Source organism: Lampris incognitus, chromosome 1 (assembly GCF_029633865.1).
Source record: "Lampris incognitus isolate fLamInc1 chromosome 1, fLamInc1.hap2, whole genome shotgun sequence".
Lineage (NCBI taxonomy): Eukaryota > Metazoa > Chordata > Actinopteri > Lampriformes > Lampridae > Lampris > Lampris incognitus.
Genome location: NC_079211.1, coordinates 150,275,333 through 150,297,050, shown reverse-complemented (window position 1 = coordinate 150,297,050; position 21,718 = coordinate 150,275,333). Strand labels below are relative to the sequence as shown.

The window sequence follows — 21,718 nt, the reverse complement described above, 5'->3', positions numbered from 1 at the left end:
GAGGGCCAAGTCCTGACTTACTGATTCAAAAGGTATATACACCACAGGAAAGGTTTGCTGTGTATTTTGAAATCAATCTTGTGTGACGTTCACCCAGTGATTGCACTGAAAAGTGCGAGGAACCTGCTGAGACTGGATGACACCTTTATCTACATGGGGAAGAGAAATGAAAGAAACAATTATGAGCTTCTACACTGAGGGCACAAGAGCAACTGATCTGCTTACGTATTGACAGATCACCTTTTCCCCATCAACTTTGAGAAACCGTCTAAGTAGCCACCTCCTCAAATAGACACGACGGTCACCCCACCGCTGCTTGGCGATACCTTTTCCAGATCTTCCATGACCAAGTCCTGTTCATTGACATGGTTGAGTCGCCGTGAGGTATTATTTTCCAAGCTGTTCAGCGAAATGGGCTCCATGGAGGTTTGTGGATTCGCCGGAAGCACCGAGTTCCCCTGCAGCCGGTGTGAGTAGGTCTTTCTCCGCTGTCCGTCGGATTTGCACAAGCCAAACTTGAACACCGCTTGAAATCCTTTGCGGAAATTCTCATTGAAGAAGCCGTAGATGATAGGGTTCACGCTGCTGTTGAAGAACGCTAGCCAGTGGGCGAAGGGGTAAATGTATATGTTGATGATGCGGTACTGCTGCTCGGTGAGGCTGGCATAGTCGCTCAGCATCATCAAGGTCCACAGTGGCAACCAGGACAGGATGAAAAGCAAGGCCACGATAAGCAGCATTTTTATCACCCGCTGCTTCTTCTTGGACACCGTGTGGTGGTTGTCATGCCCCGGCTTGCCCCCTGTTGGGACGGCCGTTTTGAAGAGCGTGATGCCGATCCGGGCGTACATGATGACGATGAGGGAGAGAGGAGCGAGGTAGATGTTGGAAAACAGGACGGTGGTGTAGATCTTCCTCATCTCCTGGTTGGGCCAGTTCTCCCTGCACCAATAGAAAGGGCTTGTTTTGTTGTCATACCCCAGTAACACGTGGATGGTTTGCTCCTTGGTCACCTGTAGCATGACCCCAGAGGGACACATGATAGACACAGCCAGGACCCAAATGATAACTATTATCAGGGTGGCAGTGGATATCGTCAGTTTTTGCTTGAAGGGGTACACAATGCATCTGAATCTGCAAAAGAAGAAAGGGGCGGATTAAGTAACAATAAGTGATAAGGGCGATGAAAGGAAATGTTCAGTCCACTTTTAAAAGTCTCCAGAGCTGAAGCTGTGACGATTAACCACACTTTAGTAAGTTCAGAAAATCTCCTGAGATTCTGTCTCTCTTAATGCTAATTTATAACCCAGGCTTTTCTAAACCCCAACATTAGGTTTTCCCTCGGAGCAGCTGTACTTTGTCTTTGTTCCCGGAGCTCCTGGAGCCAATGGCAGCTTCCTGCCCCCCCCCCACTTTTCTCTTTTAAATGACATTCAGACAGCCAATACAGCAAAAAACCCAGTAGAACTCGCTGTTAAAATAATTAGGTAGTAAATGAATATGAGAACAGTCTATAGGATTTAAAAATATTCCACATTTTTCAATTAATTATCAGTTAAAGACCACAACCCCTCCCGTTTCAAAATTGGCAATTTAAAAAATGTGAGCTGATACCAGGCCCATACACAATCAAAAACATAATGGGATTGATTGTTACGAACCCCAAAGCGATTCTGGTCATCTTGCACACAAGCAATAAACAATAGAGCGCTGACACCTTTGCGCCCAGCCAACAGGGTGTCAGGTTTAATCATACCCATATGCAAATCCAATTACAATACTGTGGAGGACAGCACCATGAGTTTGACTTCTGGATGACGAAAGGGTCGCAATGCCCCGTCTGTCCTCTCAGGGAGGGGAGTGGCCATCTGGCAGCATCTACATCTAACAATGTGACCACATCACACACCAAGTGCAGTCAAAAAAAAAAAGCCAATGGTAAATTGTTAGCAAACATCCTATCCAAAAATTAAAGGGAACTGCTATCATGGGTCTAAAGACAGAGTGCTGTTTCTGTATCTGTTTCTCACTGTGTGAATGTAAGGGCTTCTGAGATGGGAACTATGAGATATAGATCTATATATATAGATCTATATATATATAGATCTATAGATCTATCTATCTATATATATATATATATATACATACACTACCGTTCAAAAATTTGGGATCACCCAAACAATTTCGTGTTTTCCATGAAAAGTCACACTTATTCACCACCATATGTTGTGAAATGAATAGAAAATAGAGTCAAGACATTGACAAGGTTAGAAATAATGATTTGTATTTGAAATAAGATTTTTTTTACATCAAACTTTGCTTTCGTCAAAGAATCCTCCATTTGCAGCAATTACAGCATTGCAGACCTTTGGCATTCTAGCTGTTAATTTGTTGAGGTAATCTGGAGAAATTGCACCCCACGCTTCCAGAAGCAGCTCCCACAAGTTGGATTGGTTGGATGGGCACTTCTTTGAGCAGATTGAGTTTCTGGAGCATCACATTTGTGGGGTCAATTAAACGCTCAAAATGGCCAGAAAAAGAGAACTTTCATCTGAAACTCGACAGTCTATTTTTGTTCTTAGAAATGAAGGCTATTCCATGCGAGAAATTGCTAAGAAATTGAAGATTTCCTACACCGGTGTGTACTACTCCCTTCAGAGGACAGCACAAACAGGCTCTAACAGGTACTATTTAATGAAGATGCCAGTTGGGGACCTGTGAGGCGTCTGTTTCTCAAACTAGAGACTCTAATGTACTTATCTTCTTGCTCAGTTGTGCAACGCGGCCTCCCACTTCTTTTTCTACTCTGGTTAGAGCCTGTTTGTGCTGTCCTCTGAAGGGAGTAGTACACACCGGTGTAGGAAATCTTCAATTTCTTAGCAATTTCTCGCATGGAATAGCCTTCATTTCTAAGAACAAGAATAGACTGTCGAGTTTCAGATGAAAGTTCTCTTTTTCTGGCCATTTTGAGCGTTTAATTGACCCCACAAATGTGATGCTCCAGAAACTCAATCTGCTCAAAGAAGTGCCCATCCAACCAATCCAACTTGTGGGAGCTGCTTCTGGAAGCGTGGGGTGCAATTTCTCCAGATTACCTCAACAAATTAACAGCTAGAATGCCAAAGGTCTGCAATGCTGTAATTGCTGCAAATGGAGGATTCTTTGATGAAAGCAAAGTTTGATGTAAAAAAAATCTTATTTCAAATACAAATCATTATTTCTAACCTTGTCAATGTCTTGACTCTATTTTCTATTCATTTCACAACATATGGTGGTGAATAAGTGTGACTTTTCATGGAAAACACAAAATTGTTTGGGTGATCCCAAACTTTTGAACGGTAGTGTATATATGTATATATATATATATATATATATATATATATATATATATATATAGCAGCTGGATAGCGAAGTAGGTAAGAACATCAGCTTTCCATGCCGTAGATTGGGGGGTTTAAACCCTGGTTGGGACAAGTCTCCAGTAGGAGTCCGTGGCTTAGACTCCTAATGTTATACAAGCCAGCTACCTCAGATATGGGTGACAGCAACATGAATAGAGTCATACCGGCTCGGATGTCACCCAGGTTGACAAGGTCCGTGTCAGGTGTTGGGGAACCAGGGCAACTTGATGAGAAATGGGCTACTGGAACAAGACATTCATGGACAAGGGCCAAGAACCTGGAACTGATGGAATGCTACTGTAACAGCAGGCCCCTAGAGAGGGGATATATGAAGTGTATGTGGTAAGTGTGGACCAGTAGGAGACCTAATTCCACACTGACTCAGAAGTAGCTAGTGACTTAATGCTCGAACATCAATAGAAGGAAGCTGATGTCACAACTTGAAATGGAGAGGCTCCTACAGCATGACTATACAATTCAGCACCCTGAATGACCACCCAGTAGGCAGGAGATACATGAGGACAGACCCAAACCAGCTAAAATAATCCTACCATCCACGACAGCTGAACCTACTGAGGTTCAATTGAAAATCATGGCCAAACTCTTTGAAAACTTCTCTACACTTCTTCAACCCCCACCTCCTCCTCCTACCTCTTCCCTTCTCCCTGATGACTTCACTAAATTCTTTGACAAGAAGGTAAACGACATCAGATCCTCATTTTCTCACCATCCGGTTAGCACTCCTTGCACTAGCCCACCCTCTGCACCCTCCCTCACCTCTCCACATCCCACCCTACCCCACCTCGCTCCCCTGTCCCCCAACGAGGTCCTCAACCTCATCACATCCAGTCACTCCACTGCATGCTCCCTTGACCTGGTCCCCTGCCCTCTTCTTCAGTCTATAGCACCTGAACTCCTTCCCTTTCTAACTCACCTCATCAACACCTCCCTCCAGGCAGGATGCTTTCCATCTGCCTTCAAGACTGCTAGAGTCACCCCCCTTCTCAAGAAACCATCACTTAACCTCTCTGATGTCAAAAACTACAGACCGGTTTCCCTTCTACCCTTTCTATCCAAAACTCTTGAACGTGCTGTCTTTAACCAACTTTCTTTGTACCTCCACCAGAACAGCCTCCTGGACACCAACCAGTCTGGGTTCAGGGTGGGTCACTCGACAGAGACGGCCCTCCTTGCAGTGACAGAATCGCTGCACTCTGCGAGAGCAAACTCTCTCTCCTCTGTCCTGATACTCCTGGACCTGTTAGCTGCGTGCGACACAGTGAACCACCAGATCCTCCTCTCTACCCTCGAGGGGCTGGGTGTCACAGGCTCTGCACTCCCAATGTTTGCATCCTACCTGACGGGTCGCTCCTACCAGGTGACATGGAGGGGATCTGTGTTGGAGCCTCGCAGACTGACTACAGGCATTCCACAAGGTTCAGTTCTGGGTCCTCTCCTGTTCTCCCTGTACACGACATCCCTGGGTTCTGTTATTCGCTCGCATGACTTCTCTTACCATTGTTATGCTGATGACACCCAACTGATCTTGTTCTTCCCTCCCTCTGACACACAAGTAGAGACATGCATTGCTGTGTGCTTGACTGGCATCTCGGAGTGGATGGTGACACACCACCTGAAGCCCAATCTGGACAAGACAGAGCTGATGTTCCTCTCGGGGAAAGGTTGCCTGCACCAAGACCCGGCCATAACCATTGACAACACCGTGGTGATGCCAACTTGGACTGTGAGGAATCTGGGTGTGATCCTGGACGACCAACTGTTGTTTGCTGCAAACGTCCGGCTGGACTACGACAACTCCCTCCTTGCTGGCGCCCCGGCATCGGCCATCAGACCCCTGGAGCTTGTTCAGAAAGCTGCAGCTTGTCTGGTGTTCAATTGCCCTAAGTTCTCCCACACAACTCCCCTTCTCATGTCTCTACACTGGCTCCCAGTAGCATCCAGTTTAAGACTCGGGTGCTAGCCTACAGGGCAGTGGAAGGAACAGCTCCTTCCTATCTCCAGACCATGGTCAAGTCCTACACCCCCGCCCGACCACTTCACTCTGCTGCCTCGGGACACCTGGTTGCCCCGTCGCTCAGAGGGTCGCTCAGAGGCCCCTGCTGCCGATCGACCCGGTCATGGCTCTTTTCTGTCCTGGCCCCACAGTGGTGGAATGAACTCCCCACTGATGTCAGGACAGCAGAGTCGCTATCCATCTTTCGGCGCAGGTTGAAAACTCACCTCTCAAAAAACTACTACCCTGTTACTTGCTCTTAGCACTTATTGTATTCACTCATTAAAAAAAATCTTTCTTGCGCTTTTACTTTAGCACTGATTTTGCTCTTAGATGCTTGCTCAGAGAGGAGATGCACTTATGACGTTTGATGACTAGTAGTTCTCCTGATTTCCTATGTTAAATGCACTTATTGCAAGTCGCTAGGGGCTAAATGCGTCGGCTAAATGACTGTAATGTAATGTAATGTAAACTAAAGACAGTCAACCCCCAGGCACGGCTTCCACAACTCAGTGACAAAGTACTATCACAAAGCGTGCTTGTGGATGTGAACACAGCCTGATGCAATATCTCGACTGCCACTATAACAAAGACCAATGACTGGCCACTGCAACCATAATCCTGGAGATGTTTGGGTACAGGATTAAGAACACAGGTCATCAACAGTATCCCCATGGAAGAGAAGGCTGGAAGCCAAGATTAAAACAGCACAGAGAGATGTTAGCCAGTTAATAGAGGTGCAGAAACGTGTGATGAAAGACAGGCCCTAGTTGAAGAAGTACAGTAAGATGTCCATAAGTAGGGCCCTGGAAAATTCCCCACAATGCACGGATGATTCCACCCAAAGTCCAGCAGCCCAAGACTTTAAGCGAAAAGATGGGAGCCAACAGTTAGTAAGTGTTAGAGCCACTATCCAGGATGAAATAAGGAGCATCTATGAGTACATCAGAAAGATGGCCTCCCAGGACAAACTGCTGAGTGAGTACCACAGGCAGCAGAAGACAGAGAGTGCAGAAGAAAAAGAAGAAGAGGGGGAGGTATCATGGAAGATCAAGCCACTTTATAGGCTGTACCATCGACGGATAGGCGACATGGCTGATAGAGAAATCCTTCCAGTAGCTAGAAAAGGCTGGACTAAAGGATAGCACAGAGGCTCTGATCATAGCAGCACAAAAACAGGCACTCAGCACCAGATTGGTTGAGGCAGGTGTCTACCACATCAGACCCAAGATGCAGGCTGCGCAGATGCCCCTGAGATGGTCTACCACTTAGTAGCAGGGTGTAAAATCCTAGCTGGGGAAGTTTACCCTGAAAGGCATAACCAAGTGGCTGGGATAGTATACAGGAACATCTGTACTGAATATGGACTGGATGTCCCCAAGTCCAAAATGGGAGACACCACCAAAGGTGGTTGAGAATGGCAGAGCTACGATCCTGTGGGATTTCAAGTTCCAGACTGACAAGCAGGTGCTGGCTAACCAACCAGACATTGTGGTGGTTGATGAGGAACAGAAGATAGCAGTAGTGATCAATGTAGCAATCCTGAGCGACGGCAACATCAGGAAGAAAGAGAATGAGAAACTGGAGAAATACCAAAGGCTGAAGGAAGAACAAGACGGGATATGAGAGGTGAAATCCAGAGTAGTCCCAGTGATAATAGCAGCACGAAGAGCTTTTACCCCCATACTGGGAGAGTGGCTCCAGCAGATTCCAGGAAAAACATCTGAGGCCTCTGTCCAGAAGAGTGTGGTCCTAGCAACAGCTAAGATACTGCGCAGAACCCTCATACTGCCAGGCCTCTGATAGAAGACCCGAGCTTGAGGAAGACACAAACCACCTGATATATATATATATATATATATATATATATATATATATATATATATATATATATATATATATATATATATATATATATATATATATAAAATCCAGTGAGTCAGGTAAATTCCTTATGAGGCAGTACAAGCCTGTTTCATCCCATCATGAAACAGGCTTGTACTGTCTCATAAAGAATTTACTTGACTCACTGGATTATTTTGCTCCTTATTTGTCGTGCACTTCCCCTACCATTGAGTGTTTCTTTTAACAAAGTTTTATATATATATGTATATATACATAGTCTTGACTGGACTCTGTCACCCTCTCACACATCATAACAGCTTTTTACCTATTTAACCTTTTAACCTTTTAGCTTTTAACCTTTTGAATGTCAGTAACAGCTGGTGGGATTAATGACAGTTTCCCAAAAGCAGATTAAGCAACAAACCGCCATGATTTATAAAGTGATTCTGCGGGATTAATGTCCGACTGTTGTAATCCATATGACCAGAAATGACATCTGGGGAAGACCCTGGTATTTGATCAGCTGTACACTGATATACACCAGACAGGGTTCATACAGGGTGAAATTATTTCAGAAGAAAAGAGAATGAGCACAAAGGAGGTACATGGAAAACAAATTCTTATGGTTAAATTGTTAAGATTTTGTGGTGCAAAATACAGTTACAAATCCATCCTCATCTCCTAACCATACTGTAACATATTAGATAAGGTACAAATTATAGTATTTGAAACAGTAGATTAACAGACGAAAATGTAATTGAAGATTTTTTTGGTCAGAAAAATCCCTTCAGATTAAATTTGTTTGAACGTTAATCAGCAAAAAACAGGCATAAAATGATGAAGCAGAGCATTTCAGCCCGATTAACACTGCAGGATGGGACGTTATATATAGTGTTCGAGTTACAGTGTGATGGCCGGTAGACCCCCCCTCCCAAAAAAAAGCAACAGTTATCTTAAATATTGGATGGACGGACATGTCACGCATTGAAATGGCTCATCAGTATAAAAACAACATATAGCACAGACGCCATTATTGTGATAACAATAATGATAATAATAATAATAATAGAAAATAGGTTGCAGCTATTCCAAATACTGGTTGTGTTTGGCACAATGGGACTTGTAAATTTATCCCATACAGTGTTTGATGTACATCATACTCGACGGCACAGTAAAACGAAACAGAATCAAACTGGAGATGTAGAAAAGCCTCTGTTTTACTCAGATGTTACTCAGTGACCACCGCTCATCGTAGTTCCATTACGTCTGCTTCACTCCTACTTTACTCAGCCATTTCTACATGACATTACCATGGATGGCCCGGAATCTAAAGCGTTACCCTGCAGCGCCCCCTGCTACCAGACTGGTGTTGTGACAAGAGAGTCTGAGCTGCGTGACGACCCGTTGAGAGATCCCAGATTCACATTCTACATACTTTATATTTTCTCCCTACAACTTTCACAACCAAACACATTTTAACTGCCTTGCTTTAATTCATGTTTTCTTTGTTTATCCATCCATCCATTATCCAAACCGCTTATCCTGCTCTCAGGTCGTGGGGATGCTGGAGCCTATCCCAGCAGTCATTGGGCAGCAGGTGGGGAGACGTCCTGGACAGGCCGCCAGGCCATCACAGGGCCTTTTTTTTTTCAGGAAGTCAAAATAATGCGAACAGTTAGCATGTTTGCCTCGTGGCCAGAAGGTCCCAGGTTCGAGCCCTGGGGTAGTCCAACCTTGGGGGTCGTCCCAGGTCATCCTCTGTGTGGAGTTTGCATGTTCTCCCCGTGTCTGTGTGGGTTTCCTCTGGGTGCTCCGGTTTCCTCCCACAGTCCAAAGACATGTAGGTTAGGTGACTTGGCCGTACTGAATTGTCCCTAGGTGTGAATGTGTGTGTGTGTGTGTGTGGGGGGGGGGGGGCTGTGTGATGGCCCGGCGGCTTGTCCAGGATGTCTCCCCGCCCAATGACTGCTGGGATAGGCTCCAGCATCCTCACGACCCTGTGTGGGATAAGTGGCTTGGGTAATGGATGGATGGATGGATGGATAATGGATGGATGGATATTGGATGGATGGGTGGATGACACATTATTTCACATTGTGTGTAGTCCTGGTGAGTGCAGCGTGATACTGGTACCTGTCCACAGCGATGGCGACCAGAGTGAAGACAGACGCCGACACGGAGATGCCTTGGACCATGCCGCTCATTTTGCAAACCAGGCTTCCAAACGGCCACCCTGTCACAAGCAAAGACACAGTCAGGTGCTTATATGGCTTAACCAACGTTAACTCGGTTGGACGTATCGACATATAAATTGGATTTTATGCTTTTTCAAGTTCTCTCTCTCTCTCGCCACCGCGGGTTATGGAGGTACAGCTGCACGCAGTCTGCTGTGATGTTACAGTTCAGCGCCTCGAGATGTGTGAAAACCCGTTCAATCGGATGCTCGGTACCGGGTATCATCTGCAGCAGGGGTTTTGAAATGCTCGCCAGGGGAGATATCCTCGGGTGGCAACACTCATCAGTCAGTCTGCATCATCCTTTTGTTTCTTTAACCTACCTGCAAGTCAACCTTGTGCTTCACTCACAAATCAATGCGGTGAGTTGATTTGATTTGATTGTGTCAGTCTGTTTGAGCCGGTATTGCACCAGTTTTGGATAGAACGAGAAAAAAAAAGGAAAGCTTTGCGAGCACACGGCCGGGTCGCCAGGAAAACAGTCATTCGTAAAAGGCTGTGTAGTCTGGGGGCCTGCTGCAGTTGCAGCCTTGAATTGTTTTCTTATACATGAGAACGACGACGTCATACTCAAATGTGACAACAACACCCCCCCCCCCCACACCTTTCTCTCCCCAATTGTACTTGGCCAATCACCCCACTCTTACGAGCCGTCCCGGTCTCTGCTCCACCCCCTCTACCGATCCGGGGAGGGCTGCAGACTACCACATGTCTCCTCCCATACATGTGGAGTCATCAGCCGCTTCTTTTCACCTGACAGTGAGGAGTTTCACCAGGGGGACGTAGGGCGTGGGAGGATCACGCTATTCCCCCCAGTTCCCCCTCCCCCCTGAACAGGTGCCCTGACCGATCAGAGGAGGTGCTAGTGCAGCGACCAGGACAGGATTGTGGCGGCCCCTTCAAGGCTGATGCACGTTGGTTGGCCGCCTAGGTCACACCAAAGGACTGTATCTGGACTGCCAACTTGATGGTCGATCCAGCCAGGCCCTGGTAGACATACAGTTTACCATTTCCCTGGTGCGACCTGGTGTCCTCACGAGCACCACCGGCCCACTCTCAGTGGCATGGTCACCAACCAACACCCAGCTGATGAAGGTGACAGCGGAAAAGGCTGGCATGAGAGGAAAGAAGTCACTATGAGTCCAGGCTGGAGACCAGGAGCTGGCACACGAGTTCTGGCTTACCAACATCCAGGACCCATTCATCATTGGCCTTGACCTGCTTGGGAGCCTGTGTTAATGTGTCAGGAGCAACCATCACCATCGGCACAAAAACCGTGGCACTCCAGTCCAGTCAGGAGAGGAACAGACCCAAGAACAATGAGCCAGTCACCAAGCAGCCACTGCCCAGCAGGCACCGAGCCCCTGGGTTTCTTTGCCCCAGCGGACCAGACCACCATCCAAACTGCCTGCCAGCATGCCCACCACCTGTAGCCCTGCACCAACCCAACCTGCCTCAGCCCTGACCACTGAGGACTGAGGCCATATGCGACTTATGGCAGTGCGGCAGTAAAGGCCTTGACCCACAGCAGCGCCACCAGTTAAAACTCCTCCTCAATGACTATGCGGACATCTTTGCTGATAGAGATGAAGACTGCAGACAAACTGGGCTGGTCTAGCATGCCATCGAGATCGGCCCTGCCCAGCCCATCCATCTGTGGCCCCATCGGCTGGCCCTTGCTAAGCAACAGGTGGCGGAAGACAAAATCCGAGAGATAACTGCTGCCGGGGTGATAGAGCACTCGCTTCTGCCATCTTGGTGAGGAAGAAGTACAGTGGCTTGCGGTTCTGTGTGGACTATCAACATCCTACTGCCATCACAAAAAAGGACTCTTACCTGCTCCCTCGAATCGACAATGCCCTTGACCATATCATGGGGTCCAGCTAGTTCAGCTCCCTCAACCTGTACAGCAGCTACTGCCAGGTGGAGCTGGTCCCCGACATGAGACCGAAGTCCACCTTCGCCATCAGGCAGGGTCTGTGACAGTCCGCGCCATGCCGTTTGGGCTCTGCAAAGCAACGGCTACATTCGAGCAGCTGATGGAGAGGGTACTGATGGACATACCCCGGAGCTGTTACATCGTATACCTTGACGACATACTGGTATACGCCAACAACTTTGACAGCACCCTGTCCAACCGGCGTGAGGTCCTCGTTGCCATCCATCAAGCCGGGCTGCAGCTGAACCCTGTCAAGTGTCACCTGCTGAAGAGGGAGATGAAGTTCCTGGGCCATGTAGTCAGTGAGTGTGGCATAGCCACTGACCCAGCTAAAGTGGCTGCCGTCCAAGCCTAGCCAACCCCTGCTTATGTCAGCAAGCTGCAAAGTTTTCTGGGCCTGGCGTCACACTACCACAGTTTCATTTGGGACTTTGCCACCATTGCCAGTCCACTCCACCGCTTGACCGACAAGGGCCAGCCATTCAACTGGGATGATGCCTGTGCTGCAGCCTTCAACCAACTCAAGGTGGCACTCAACGAAGCCCCAGTCCTGGCCTACCATGATGTCCAACAGTTGATCATCGCGGACACTGATGCCAGTAATATGGGGATTGGAGCTGTCCTCTCCCAGCAGGGAGGAGAAAGGGAGCATGCCGTGGCCTACTTCAGTCACGCCCTGAGTCGTACAATACTTCTTAATATTTGCACGACAGCCACTTCCTCATCCGCACCGGCCATGCCTCACTTACCTGGCTCCTGAACTTTAAGCACCCTGAGGTAGCTGGAGCCCCTTCAAGGGGATGACTTTGAAATCCAGCATCGGGTGGTGCAACATCATGGCGATGCCGATGTGCTCGCCTGGTGACCCTGTTTGGCATTGGAGTGACACTACTGCCAGCGGCAAGAGGAGCCGTTGCCAGATGACACAGATGGTGGCGGTTGTCCTGACCGCCAGCAATGAGGAGAGGTGGTTCCCATTAACCATGCAGCAACCGAGGCAGCCACAGGAGGCAGACGTGGTCCTGGCGCTGGTGAGGGGCTGGCTGGAGATGGGACAGTGCCTTGAGTGGATAGAGGTGTTAGCGCTGGGGCCCGAAGTAAAGGCCTACCATTCTCAATGGGGCAACTTCGAGCTCCACGAGCAGTTGGTATACCGGAGATGGCAAGCTCTCAGACAAGGGAGTGACTTCTTGCAGCTATTGGTGCCCTGTGTGCTCTGTCCCCAAGTTTTCCAGATGGTCCATGGCTCAGTGGGGGCAGGGCGTTGTGAGAATGCCAAGACCCTCCACCGCCTCTGGGGGGGGGGGGGGTTCTACAGGCCTAGTTGTTGACGAAACATGGAGCTGCACGTGCACTGCTGTGACTCCTGCACCACCCAGAAGGGACCGGCCTAGAGTTCCCACACCCCATCGCGGCAGTACTTGGTGGGGGCCTCAATGGAGCGAATAGGGATGGACATCCTTGGGCCTTTCCCCGTCACTGACTCCGGCAACCGCTATGTCCCTGTGGCTATGGACTACTTCACAAAGTGGCCATAGGCGTATTTGGTGCTGGATCAGAGTTCCACCATGACAGCAGAGAGGCTGATGGAGGAGATGTTTGCCCGCTTCAGACTTCCTGCCGAGTTTCACAACGACCAGGGATGGAACTTTGAGTCCAAGGTCTTCAGTGAGGTCTGCCAGCGGCTGGGGTTGAAAAAGACGAGCACAACACTGCTCCATCCTCAAAGTGATGGTTTAGTGGAGCAGTTCAACCACACCCTGGCCACCCAGCTTGCCATCCTCACCAGCCAACACCAGCAGGACTGGGACCGCCGCCTGTTCCTGGTCCTGTGGTCCTACAGGACTGCTGTCCAGGAGTCCAGCCAGTGAATGCCTTCTGCCCTCATGCTTTGGTGGGAGCTCTGGACACTGGTGGACTTGGTGTTCAGGGCCCCAGCTGAGCCTGAAATTGCCAGAGGAAAAGAAATGGACTACCTCCGGAGACTGAGGGATTGCCTGGAAGTGGTCCATGACTACACCCACCAGGCACAGGCCAACTCTGGGGTAGGACAAAAGAAGGCCTATGACACACAATGCATTGGGCAAGCCTTCGTGTGAGGGGAAAAGCTGTGGGTGTATTGTCCCATTCACAAGAACGGGATTTCCCCCAAGCTTCACAGCCACTGGCAGGGGCCTGGCGAGGTTCGTGGACCAGCTGTCTGAGGTGATGTACCAGGTGCGCATGCCCGGCCAGGGGCGCATCGTGGTGCTGCACCAGGAGAGACTCTCCACATACTGCCCCCTTGCTCTGCCTGTTGTTAGGGCTGGGGGCAACAGTAGCACACCATGCGCTGATCAGAGTGCTTTGCCCCCAGTTGTGCTTCCTGTGAGCCCCAGGCGGAGAGGGCAGTTGCTCTGACTATCTGCAGTTCTGCGCTGGTGGAATGCAAGGGATTCTGAGACTGTTAACGTTCATATTCAAATTGTTGTTTTAGTTCAAGTTTTGGTTATTGTGTTGTTTGTTTGAGGGTTCGACTCAGATTGGGTAGACGACCATTTTACTGAATGACCAACTCTAGGACTGTGACCAAGACTGATGTATTTAACAGTAACCTCGGGAGGGGGGGGGGCATTGTTCGGCAACCATATGGGGGCAAAATAAAAGAGCCCTCCTGGGGCCGTGTGGTCTATGGGACACGGGAGCTGCCATTAAAACGAGGTCCCTGTCTCCCGCCTCCTTCTTTCGCGTCAGCTTGCCACTGTATGTTTTACTCTTTCATTAAGCTGATGTGCACTGGGATGTGAAATCCTTGACTCGTGGAGGGCGGATATGACGTGACTGTGTGCAGCAGTCAGTATGTCCAAAGTGTGATGACTGTGGACGTTCCCATCGGGGAGTTGCCACATTTGCAGCCTGTGTGTTTGTGTCTTTTCTGTCTGCAGCATCAAGCCTGTGGTGCAAGGCAGCATGCAGCATCATGTTCAGGACGTATGAGACGGTTTGAAATAGTAGGCCATAAATCCTTACGAACTGAAGACTATGTTGTGACATACTGCAGGGCTGTCGTTTAATTCATGCATACAACCACGGTGAGGTCCAATTCATATGGACGTACTGACTGGACTTGTACTCGTTTGTGCCGCTTAATCCAATTAGATGCTTCTCCTGCACAGCAAAACAAGAAAAGGGGAATATTTCTTGGACATCCGTATCCTCCTCCTCTGTTGCTCTCCCCGAGGTTACTTCCTATTTTCAAGGGAGTTGTTCGTTATCTGATGCGAGGGTCTAAGGACGGGACGTTGTGTTGCTGTAAAGCCCCCTGAGGCAAATTTGCAATTTGTGATAATGGGCTATACAAATAAAACTGACTTGACTATAACCTAAGAGGAGTTCTGTTTACAAACAAAATGAAGTTGTTTCACTTTTAATGTTTATGTTTCAAAAAATGTATGTTTCAAACTCATTTGTTATCAGGGCTTTGTGGAAGACCTGTGTCTTCGTGCAAGTGTCTCCAGTCTGGATTGGTTTTGGATGGATGGATGGATGGATAACTCAACAGTGTAGCACCACGGCCCAAATACGATGAGCCAAAACAACGTGTTATCTGATCCAAACAAACGTCACATCAGTGAGACAATCCCCCATTATGCACGGCCCTGTGAAAGCAAAACCAGAAGTGGTTAAGATTAAACTGGTTTAGGTTGGGAGCAAACGGCCGCTGTGGGGAAACAGTGCTCATACGCAGCAGGAGAGATTCTAATATGACCGTGGATCAGACCTGCAGAGACCACTAGACGGTCTTCTTTAAAACATCACTTACCACCAGACATCAGAAACACACAGACAATAGATAAGACTGAAACGGGATCGGCCTCATGTTTTTTGAGTGTTGTAGGGCAGGTGGGTTTAATACTGTCCTAAACTGTTTAAAAGTTAATGACTGCTGCTGATATTAATTCTTCAGAATAATGTAATGCCATCCATCCATCCATCCATCCATCCATCCATTATCCAAACCGCTTATCCTACACAGGGTCGCCGGGATGTTGGAGCCTATCCCAGCGGTCATTGGGCAGCACATTCACACCTAGGGACAATGTAGTACAGCCAATTCACCTGACCTACATGTCTTTGGACTGTGGGAGGAAGCCGGAGCCCCCGGAGGAAACCCACACAGACACGGGGAGAACATGCAAACTCCACACAGAGGATGACCTGGGACGACCCTCAAGATTGGACTACCCCGGGGCTCGAACCCAGAACCTTCGTGCTGTGAGGCGACTGTGCTGACTAACCACTGTGTCACCGTGCCAGAGTTACCATCTAGAGACACGCCTGCATGAGGACTTGTGCTTCGTGGATGCCATGATGATGATGATGATGTCACCTGACGACGACGAACAATGATTGACATGTAACCCCCCCCCCCACCGCTTCCGGCGTGTGTAGCCGGACTCTGATCGGATAATGTAATGCCAGTGCCTTTCAAAACAAGATGAGCAGGATCAGCAGTGAGATATATACATATATAAGTACTATGTTATGTTTTGTTAAGTTTGAGTTTGCGATACACAACAACCACAACTATCCAGAAAAGTGCCATTTAAGCTTGACTCCTGGTAGAGAGCAGACCCCAGTGACTTGTGGCTTTCACCCCTTCGCTCTGATGACTCTTCAATCCCTTTCAGCACAGCAAGGGACATTTAGTTTTAATGGAGATTAGGAAAAAAAATCCCATCATTGTCACTTTGAGCATTACATGCTACAGAAGTCTCTGAAGTACACTTAATAAAAAGTTCTGCAGTCCAGTCTGAGTCAGTAGACCTCTGAACAGCAGCCCGGGGAGACTGAGGAAGATCAGTCGTGTGCAGCAGCGCTGAACTGAACGAGTCCATCAAACCAACTTCACTTTCTGTGGACTGAATGCTGAACAGCAAAGCCCCTTCTGGACTTACTAGAGGTGACACACGTGACCATGTGCCGACTCTACCGTTCACATTTACCCTGGCGGCAAAGATCCACAACGTGTCACGGCCCCGTTCAGACGGGACGCTGATGAGCCAGTCAGCCACAAGTGTGGTGCACTTCCTGTACTACAGCTTGTTTGGTGCCATGTTGAAAATCAGAAGGCTGAGAAAAAGAAAAACAGGAGCTGATCCGGAACACACTGGACTGACGCCAGAGATGCACCAGTACTGATCCTGGGATCAGATATTGAGCCAATTAAAGGCGAAATTAGAGTATCGGTATCAGAGATTTTCCTCAAGACTCAAATCTGAAACCATCCCTCCATCCATCCACTATCCAAACCATCCATCCATCCACTATCCAAACCATCCATCCATCCACTATCCAAACCATCAATCCATCCACTATCCAAACCATCCATCCATCCACTATCCAAACCATCCATCCATCCACTATCCAAACCATCCATCCATCCACTATCCAAACCATCCATCCATCCACTATCCAAACCATCCATCCATCCACTATCCAAACCATCCATCCATCCACTATCCAAACCATCCATCCATCCACTATCCAAACCATCCATCCATCCACTATCCAAACCATCCATCCATCCACTATCCAAACCATCCATCCATCCACTATCCAAACCATCCGTCAATCCACTATCTAAACCATCCATCCATCCACTATCCAAACCATCCATCCATCCAGTCTAAACCATCCATCCATCCACTATCCAAACCATCCGTCCATCCACTATCTAAACCATCCATCCATCCACTATCCAAACCATCCATCCATCCACTATCCAAACCATTCATCCATCCAGTCTAAACCATCCATCCATCCAGTCTAAACCATCCATCCATCCACTATCCAAACCATCCATCCATCCACTATCCAAACCATCCATCCATCCACTATCAAAACCATCCATCCATCCACTATCCAAACCATCCATCCATCCACTATCCAAACCATCCATCCATCCACTATCCAAACCATCCATCCATCCACTATCTAAACCATCCATCCATCCACTATCCAAACCATCCATCCATCCACAATCCAAACAATCCATCCATCCGCTATCCAAACCATCCATCCATCCGCTATCCAAACCATCCATCCATCCACTATCCAAACCATCCATCCATCCACTATCCAAACCATCCATCCATCCACTATCCAAACCATCCATCCATCCACTATCCAAACCATCCATCCATCCACTATCCAAACCATCCATCCATCCACTATCCAAACCATCCATCCATTCACTGTCTAAACCATCCATCCATCCACTATTCAAACCATCCATCCATCCACTATCCAAACCATCCATCCATCCACTATCCAAACCATCCATCCATCCACTATCCAAACCATTCATCCATCCACTATCCAAACCATCCATCCATCCACAATCCAAACCATCCATCCATCCACTATCCAAACCATCCATCCATCCATCCACAATCCAAACCATCCATCCATCCACTATCTAAACCATCCATCCATCCACTATCCAAACCATCCATCCATCCACTATCTAAACCATCCATCCATCCACTATCCAAACCATCCATCCATCCGCTATCCAAACCATCCATCCATCCGCTATCCAAACCATCCATCCATCCGCTATCCAAACCATCCATCCATCCGCTATCCAAACCATCCATCCATCCACTATCCAAACCATCCATCCATCCACTATCCAAACCATCCATCCATCCACTATCCAAACCATCCATCCATCCACTATCCAAACCATCCATCCATCCACAATCCAAACCATCCATCCATCCACTATCCAAACCATCCATCCATTCACTGTCTAAACCATCCATCCATCCACTATTCAAACCATCCATCCATCCACTATCCAAACCATCCATCCATCCACTATCTAAACCATCCATCCATCCACTATCCAAACCATCCATCCATCCACTATCCAAACCATCCATCCATCCACTATCTAAACCATCCATCCATCCACTATCCAAACCATCCATCCATCCACAATCCAAACCATCCATCCATCCGCTATCCAAACCATCCATCCATCCGCTATCCAAACCATCCATCCATCCACTATCCAAACCATCCATCCATCCACTATCCAAACCATCCATCCATCCACTATCCAAACCATCCATCCATCCACTATCCAAACCATCCATCCATCCACTATCCAAACCATCCATCCATCCACAATCCAAACCATCCATCCATCCACTATCCAAACCATCCATCCATTCACTGTCTAAACCATCCATCCATCCACTATTCAAACCATCCAGCCATCCACTATCCAAACCATCCATCCATCCACTATCCAAACCATCCATCCATCCACTATCCAAACCATCCATCCATCCACTATCCAAACCATCCATCCATCCACTATCCAAACCATCCATCCATCCACTATCCAAACCATCCATCCATCCACTATCCAAACCGCTTATCCTGCTCTCAGGGTCGTTGGAGCCTATCCCAGCAGTCACTGCGCAGCAGGCAGGGAGACACCCTGAACAGACCGCCAGGCCATCACAGGGCCCACACACACACACACACACACACACACACACACACACACACACACACACACACACACACATTCACACCTAGGGACAATCTAGTACGGCCGAGTCACCTGACCTACATGTCTTTGGACTGTGGGAGGAAACCGGAGCACCCAGAGGAAACCCACACAGACTCGGGGAGAACATGTAAACTCCACACAGAGGACGACCCGGGACGACCCCCAAGGTTGGACTACCCCGGGGCTCGAACCCAGGACCTTCTTGCTGTGAGGCGACCGTGCTAACCACTCCGCCACCGTGCCACCCATCTGAAATCATAAGCCATGAAAATAAAAGCAAAATGGCTTGATTTACTGCATTTTGGCACATGTAAGCCTCTATTTCTTTAATGGTGGAAAAATTGGATTCCGTCTCACCATTTTGTCCACTGACCCCAAACTAATGGTCTAAGTCTGCACTGTTAAGCAAAAGTCATGGATCAGCTCGGTATTCGGTATCAGCCGACACTCAAAGACTCGTACTCAGACTTAGTATCAGCAGTGATATCGTTGCATCCCTAATTGACACCCATATTCGTTTATCTCCCTACTACTACTACTACTACTACTTCCAGCTGCTCCCGTTAGGGGGCGCCACAGTGGATCATCCGTTTCCCTCTCTTCCTGTCCTCTTCATCTCCCTCTGTCACACCAGCCACCTGCATGTCCTCCCTCACCACCTCCATAAACCTCCTCTTTGGCCTTCCTCTTCTTCTCTTCCCTGGCAGCTCCATATTCAGCATCCTTCTCCCAGTATACCCAGCATCTCTCCTCCACACATGTCCACACCATCTCAATCTTGTCTCTCTTGCTTTGTCTCCAAACCGTCCAACCTGAGCGGTCCCTCTAATATACTCGTTCCTAATCCTGTCCTTCTTCTTGTTTATCTATCTTGCTACACATATTCATATACCCCCCCCCGGCCAAAATAAATAAATAAATAAATCAAACCTTGCGCCACAGCAGCACAGGATTGGAAAGTTCTTGTCTACTGTATAAACTCCAAGTCTTAACTGGCAAAAAAGCAAAGGCGAGCCGGTAATTATAAAAGTTATCCATTTTGCAGGCCTTGCTGCTCCGTGCCTGAAGAGCTGAGGCGAGCAGAAAAAGGATTTCAAAAGAAGCACAAATTAGGACTCGCATCTAAATCCCCTCCGGCTGACTGACAACAGACTTGGCGGGGCCGGGCTGCTCACCTGTAATTATGTTGTCGAGGAGAGTGGTGGGCATGCAGAATATTCCAACCAGCAGGTCGCTGACGGCGAGGTTGAGGATGAAGAGGTTGGTGACGGTCCGCATAGTCTTGCTCCTCAGGACGATGAAGCACACCACCCCGTTCCCCACCATGCACACCAAGAAGATCAGCAGGTAGGACACCACGAAGATGGCCGCTATGGAGGGCTGATGCAGGTAGAACCCGACATAGGTGACGTTGCTCCTCGGCGCCAGATGCTCCATGGAGGAGTCGGAAAAGGTCCGGTTGTCGTAGGCATGGGTGAAGTTGTCCTCGAGTCCCTCGTTCATCTTAAACCTGCAAAACGAGAGCAGGTCAACCAAAGGGTCTCGATCAGCTTATTTTACAACTCAATATAGGAATCCATATTGTGGAGCAGTACCACAGGAGTTTTATGTTTTAACATCACCAGAAAGTATGTCCCCCCCCCCTTTTCTCCCCAACTGTATCCAGCCAATTACCCCGCTCTCCGAGCCGGCCCGGTCTCTGCTCCACCCCCCTGCTGATCCAGGAGGGCTGCAGACTACCACATGCCTCCTCCCATACATGTGGAGTCACCAGCTGCTTCTTTTCACCTGACAGTGAGGAGTTTCACCAGGGGGACGTAGCACGTGGGAGAATCACGCTATTCCCCCCCAGTTCCCCCTCCCCCCCCCCAAACAGAGGAGGCGCTAGTGCAGCGACCAGGACACACACCCACATCCGGCTTCCCACCCACATACACGGCCCATTGTGTCTGTAGGGACGCCCGACCAAGCCGGAAGTAACACAGGGATTCGAACCAGCGATCCCCGTGTTGGTAGGCAACGGAATAGAGCGCCACGCCACCTGGACGCCCCCAACAGCAAGTATGTTAAATGACTTTGTTCAAACCATTTGCAAAATCTTCAAACAAAGAAGTGATTAGTGCGAAATGACATTAACAACGCATTCACGGCCACAATGGGGTTCAAGTAAGAACTGAGGATACTCTGCTGTTCACAAGACGAGGTGCCGCCCTCAAACTCCTGTTTTCCATTGTAGTCTGCCTACAATGCGTAGAATCCATCCATCCATCCATCCATTATCCAACCCTCTTATCCTGCTCTCAGGGTCACAGGGGTGCTGGAGCCTATCCCAGCAGTCATTGGGCTGCAGGCGTGGAGACACCCTGGACAGGCCGCCAGGCCATCACACACACACACACACACACACACACACACACACACACACACACACACACACACACACACACACACACACACCTAGGGACAGTTTAGTACGACTGAGTCACCTGACCTACATGTCTTTGGACTATGGGAGGAAACCGGAGCCCCCGGAGGAAACCCACACAGACACGGGGAGAACATGCAAACTCCACACAGAGGACGACCCGGGACGACCCCCAAGGTTGGACTACCCCGGGGCTCGAACCCAGGACCTTCTTGCTGCGAGGCGACCGCGCTAACCACAGCACCACCGTGCCGCCACAACGTGCAGAATGTCCAGTGACATGCCTTCAT

The 21,718-nt window shown here is 48.6% G+C and overlaps 1 protein-coding gene across 1 annotated transcript; it reads right to left on the bottom strand.

Moving 5' to 3' along the window:
- Positions 1 to 284: 284 nt before the first annotated feature.
- npffr2a (neuropeptide FF receptor 2a) lies at positions 285 to 20,506 on the bottom strand. Its single transcript, XM_056289734.1, has 3 exons — positions 20,179 to 20,506; positions 9,394 to 9,493; positions 285 to 1,134 (listed from the first exon to the last, which is right to left on the bottom strand). Exons 1-3 carry the CDS (start codon positions 20,504 to 20,506, stop codon positions 285 to 287), a joined length of 1,278 nt encoding a protein of 425 aa, XP_056145709.1.
- Positions 20,507 to 21,718: the final 1,212 nt, after the last annotated feature.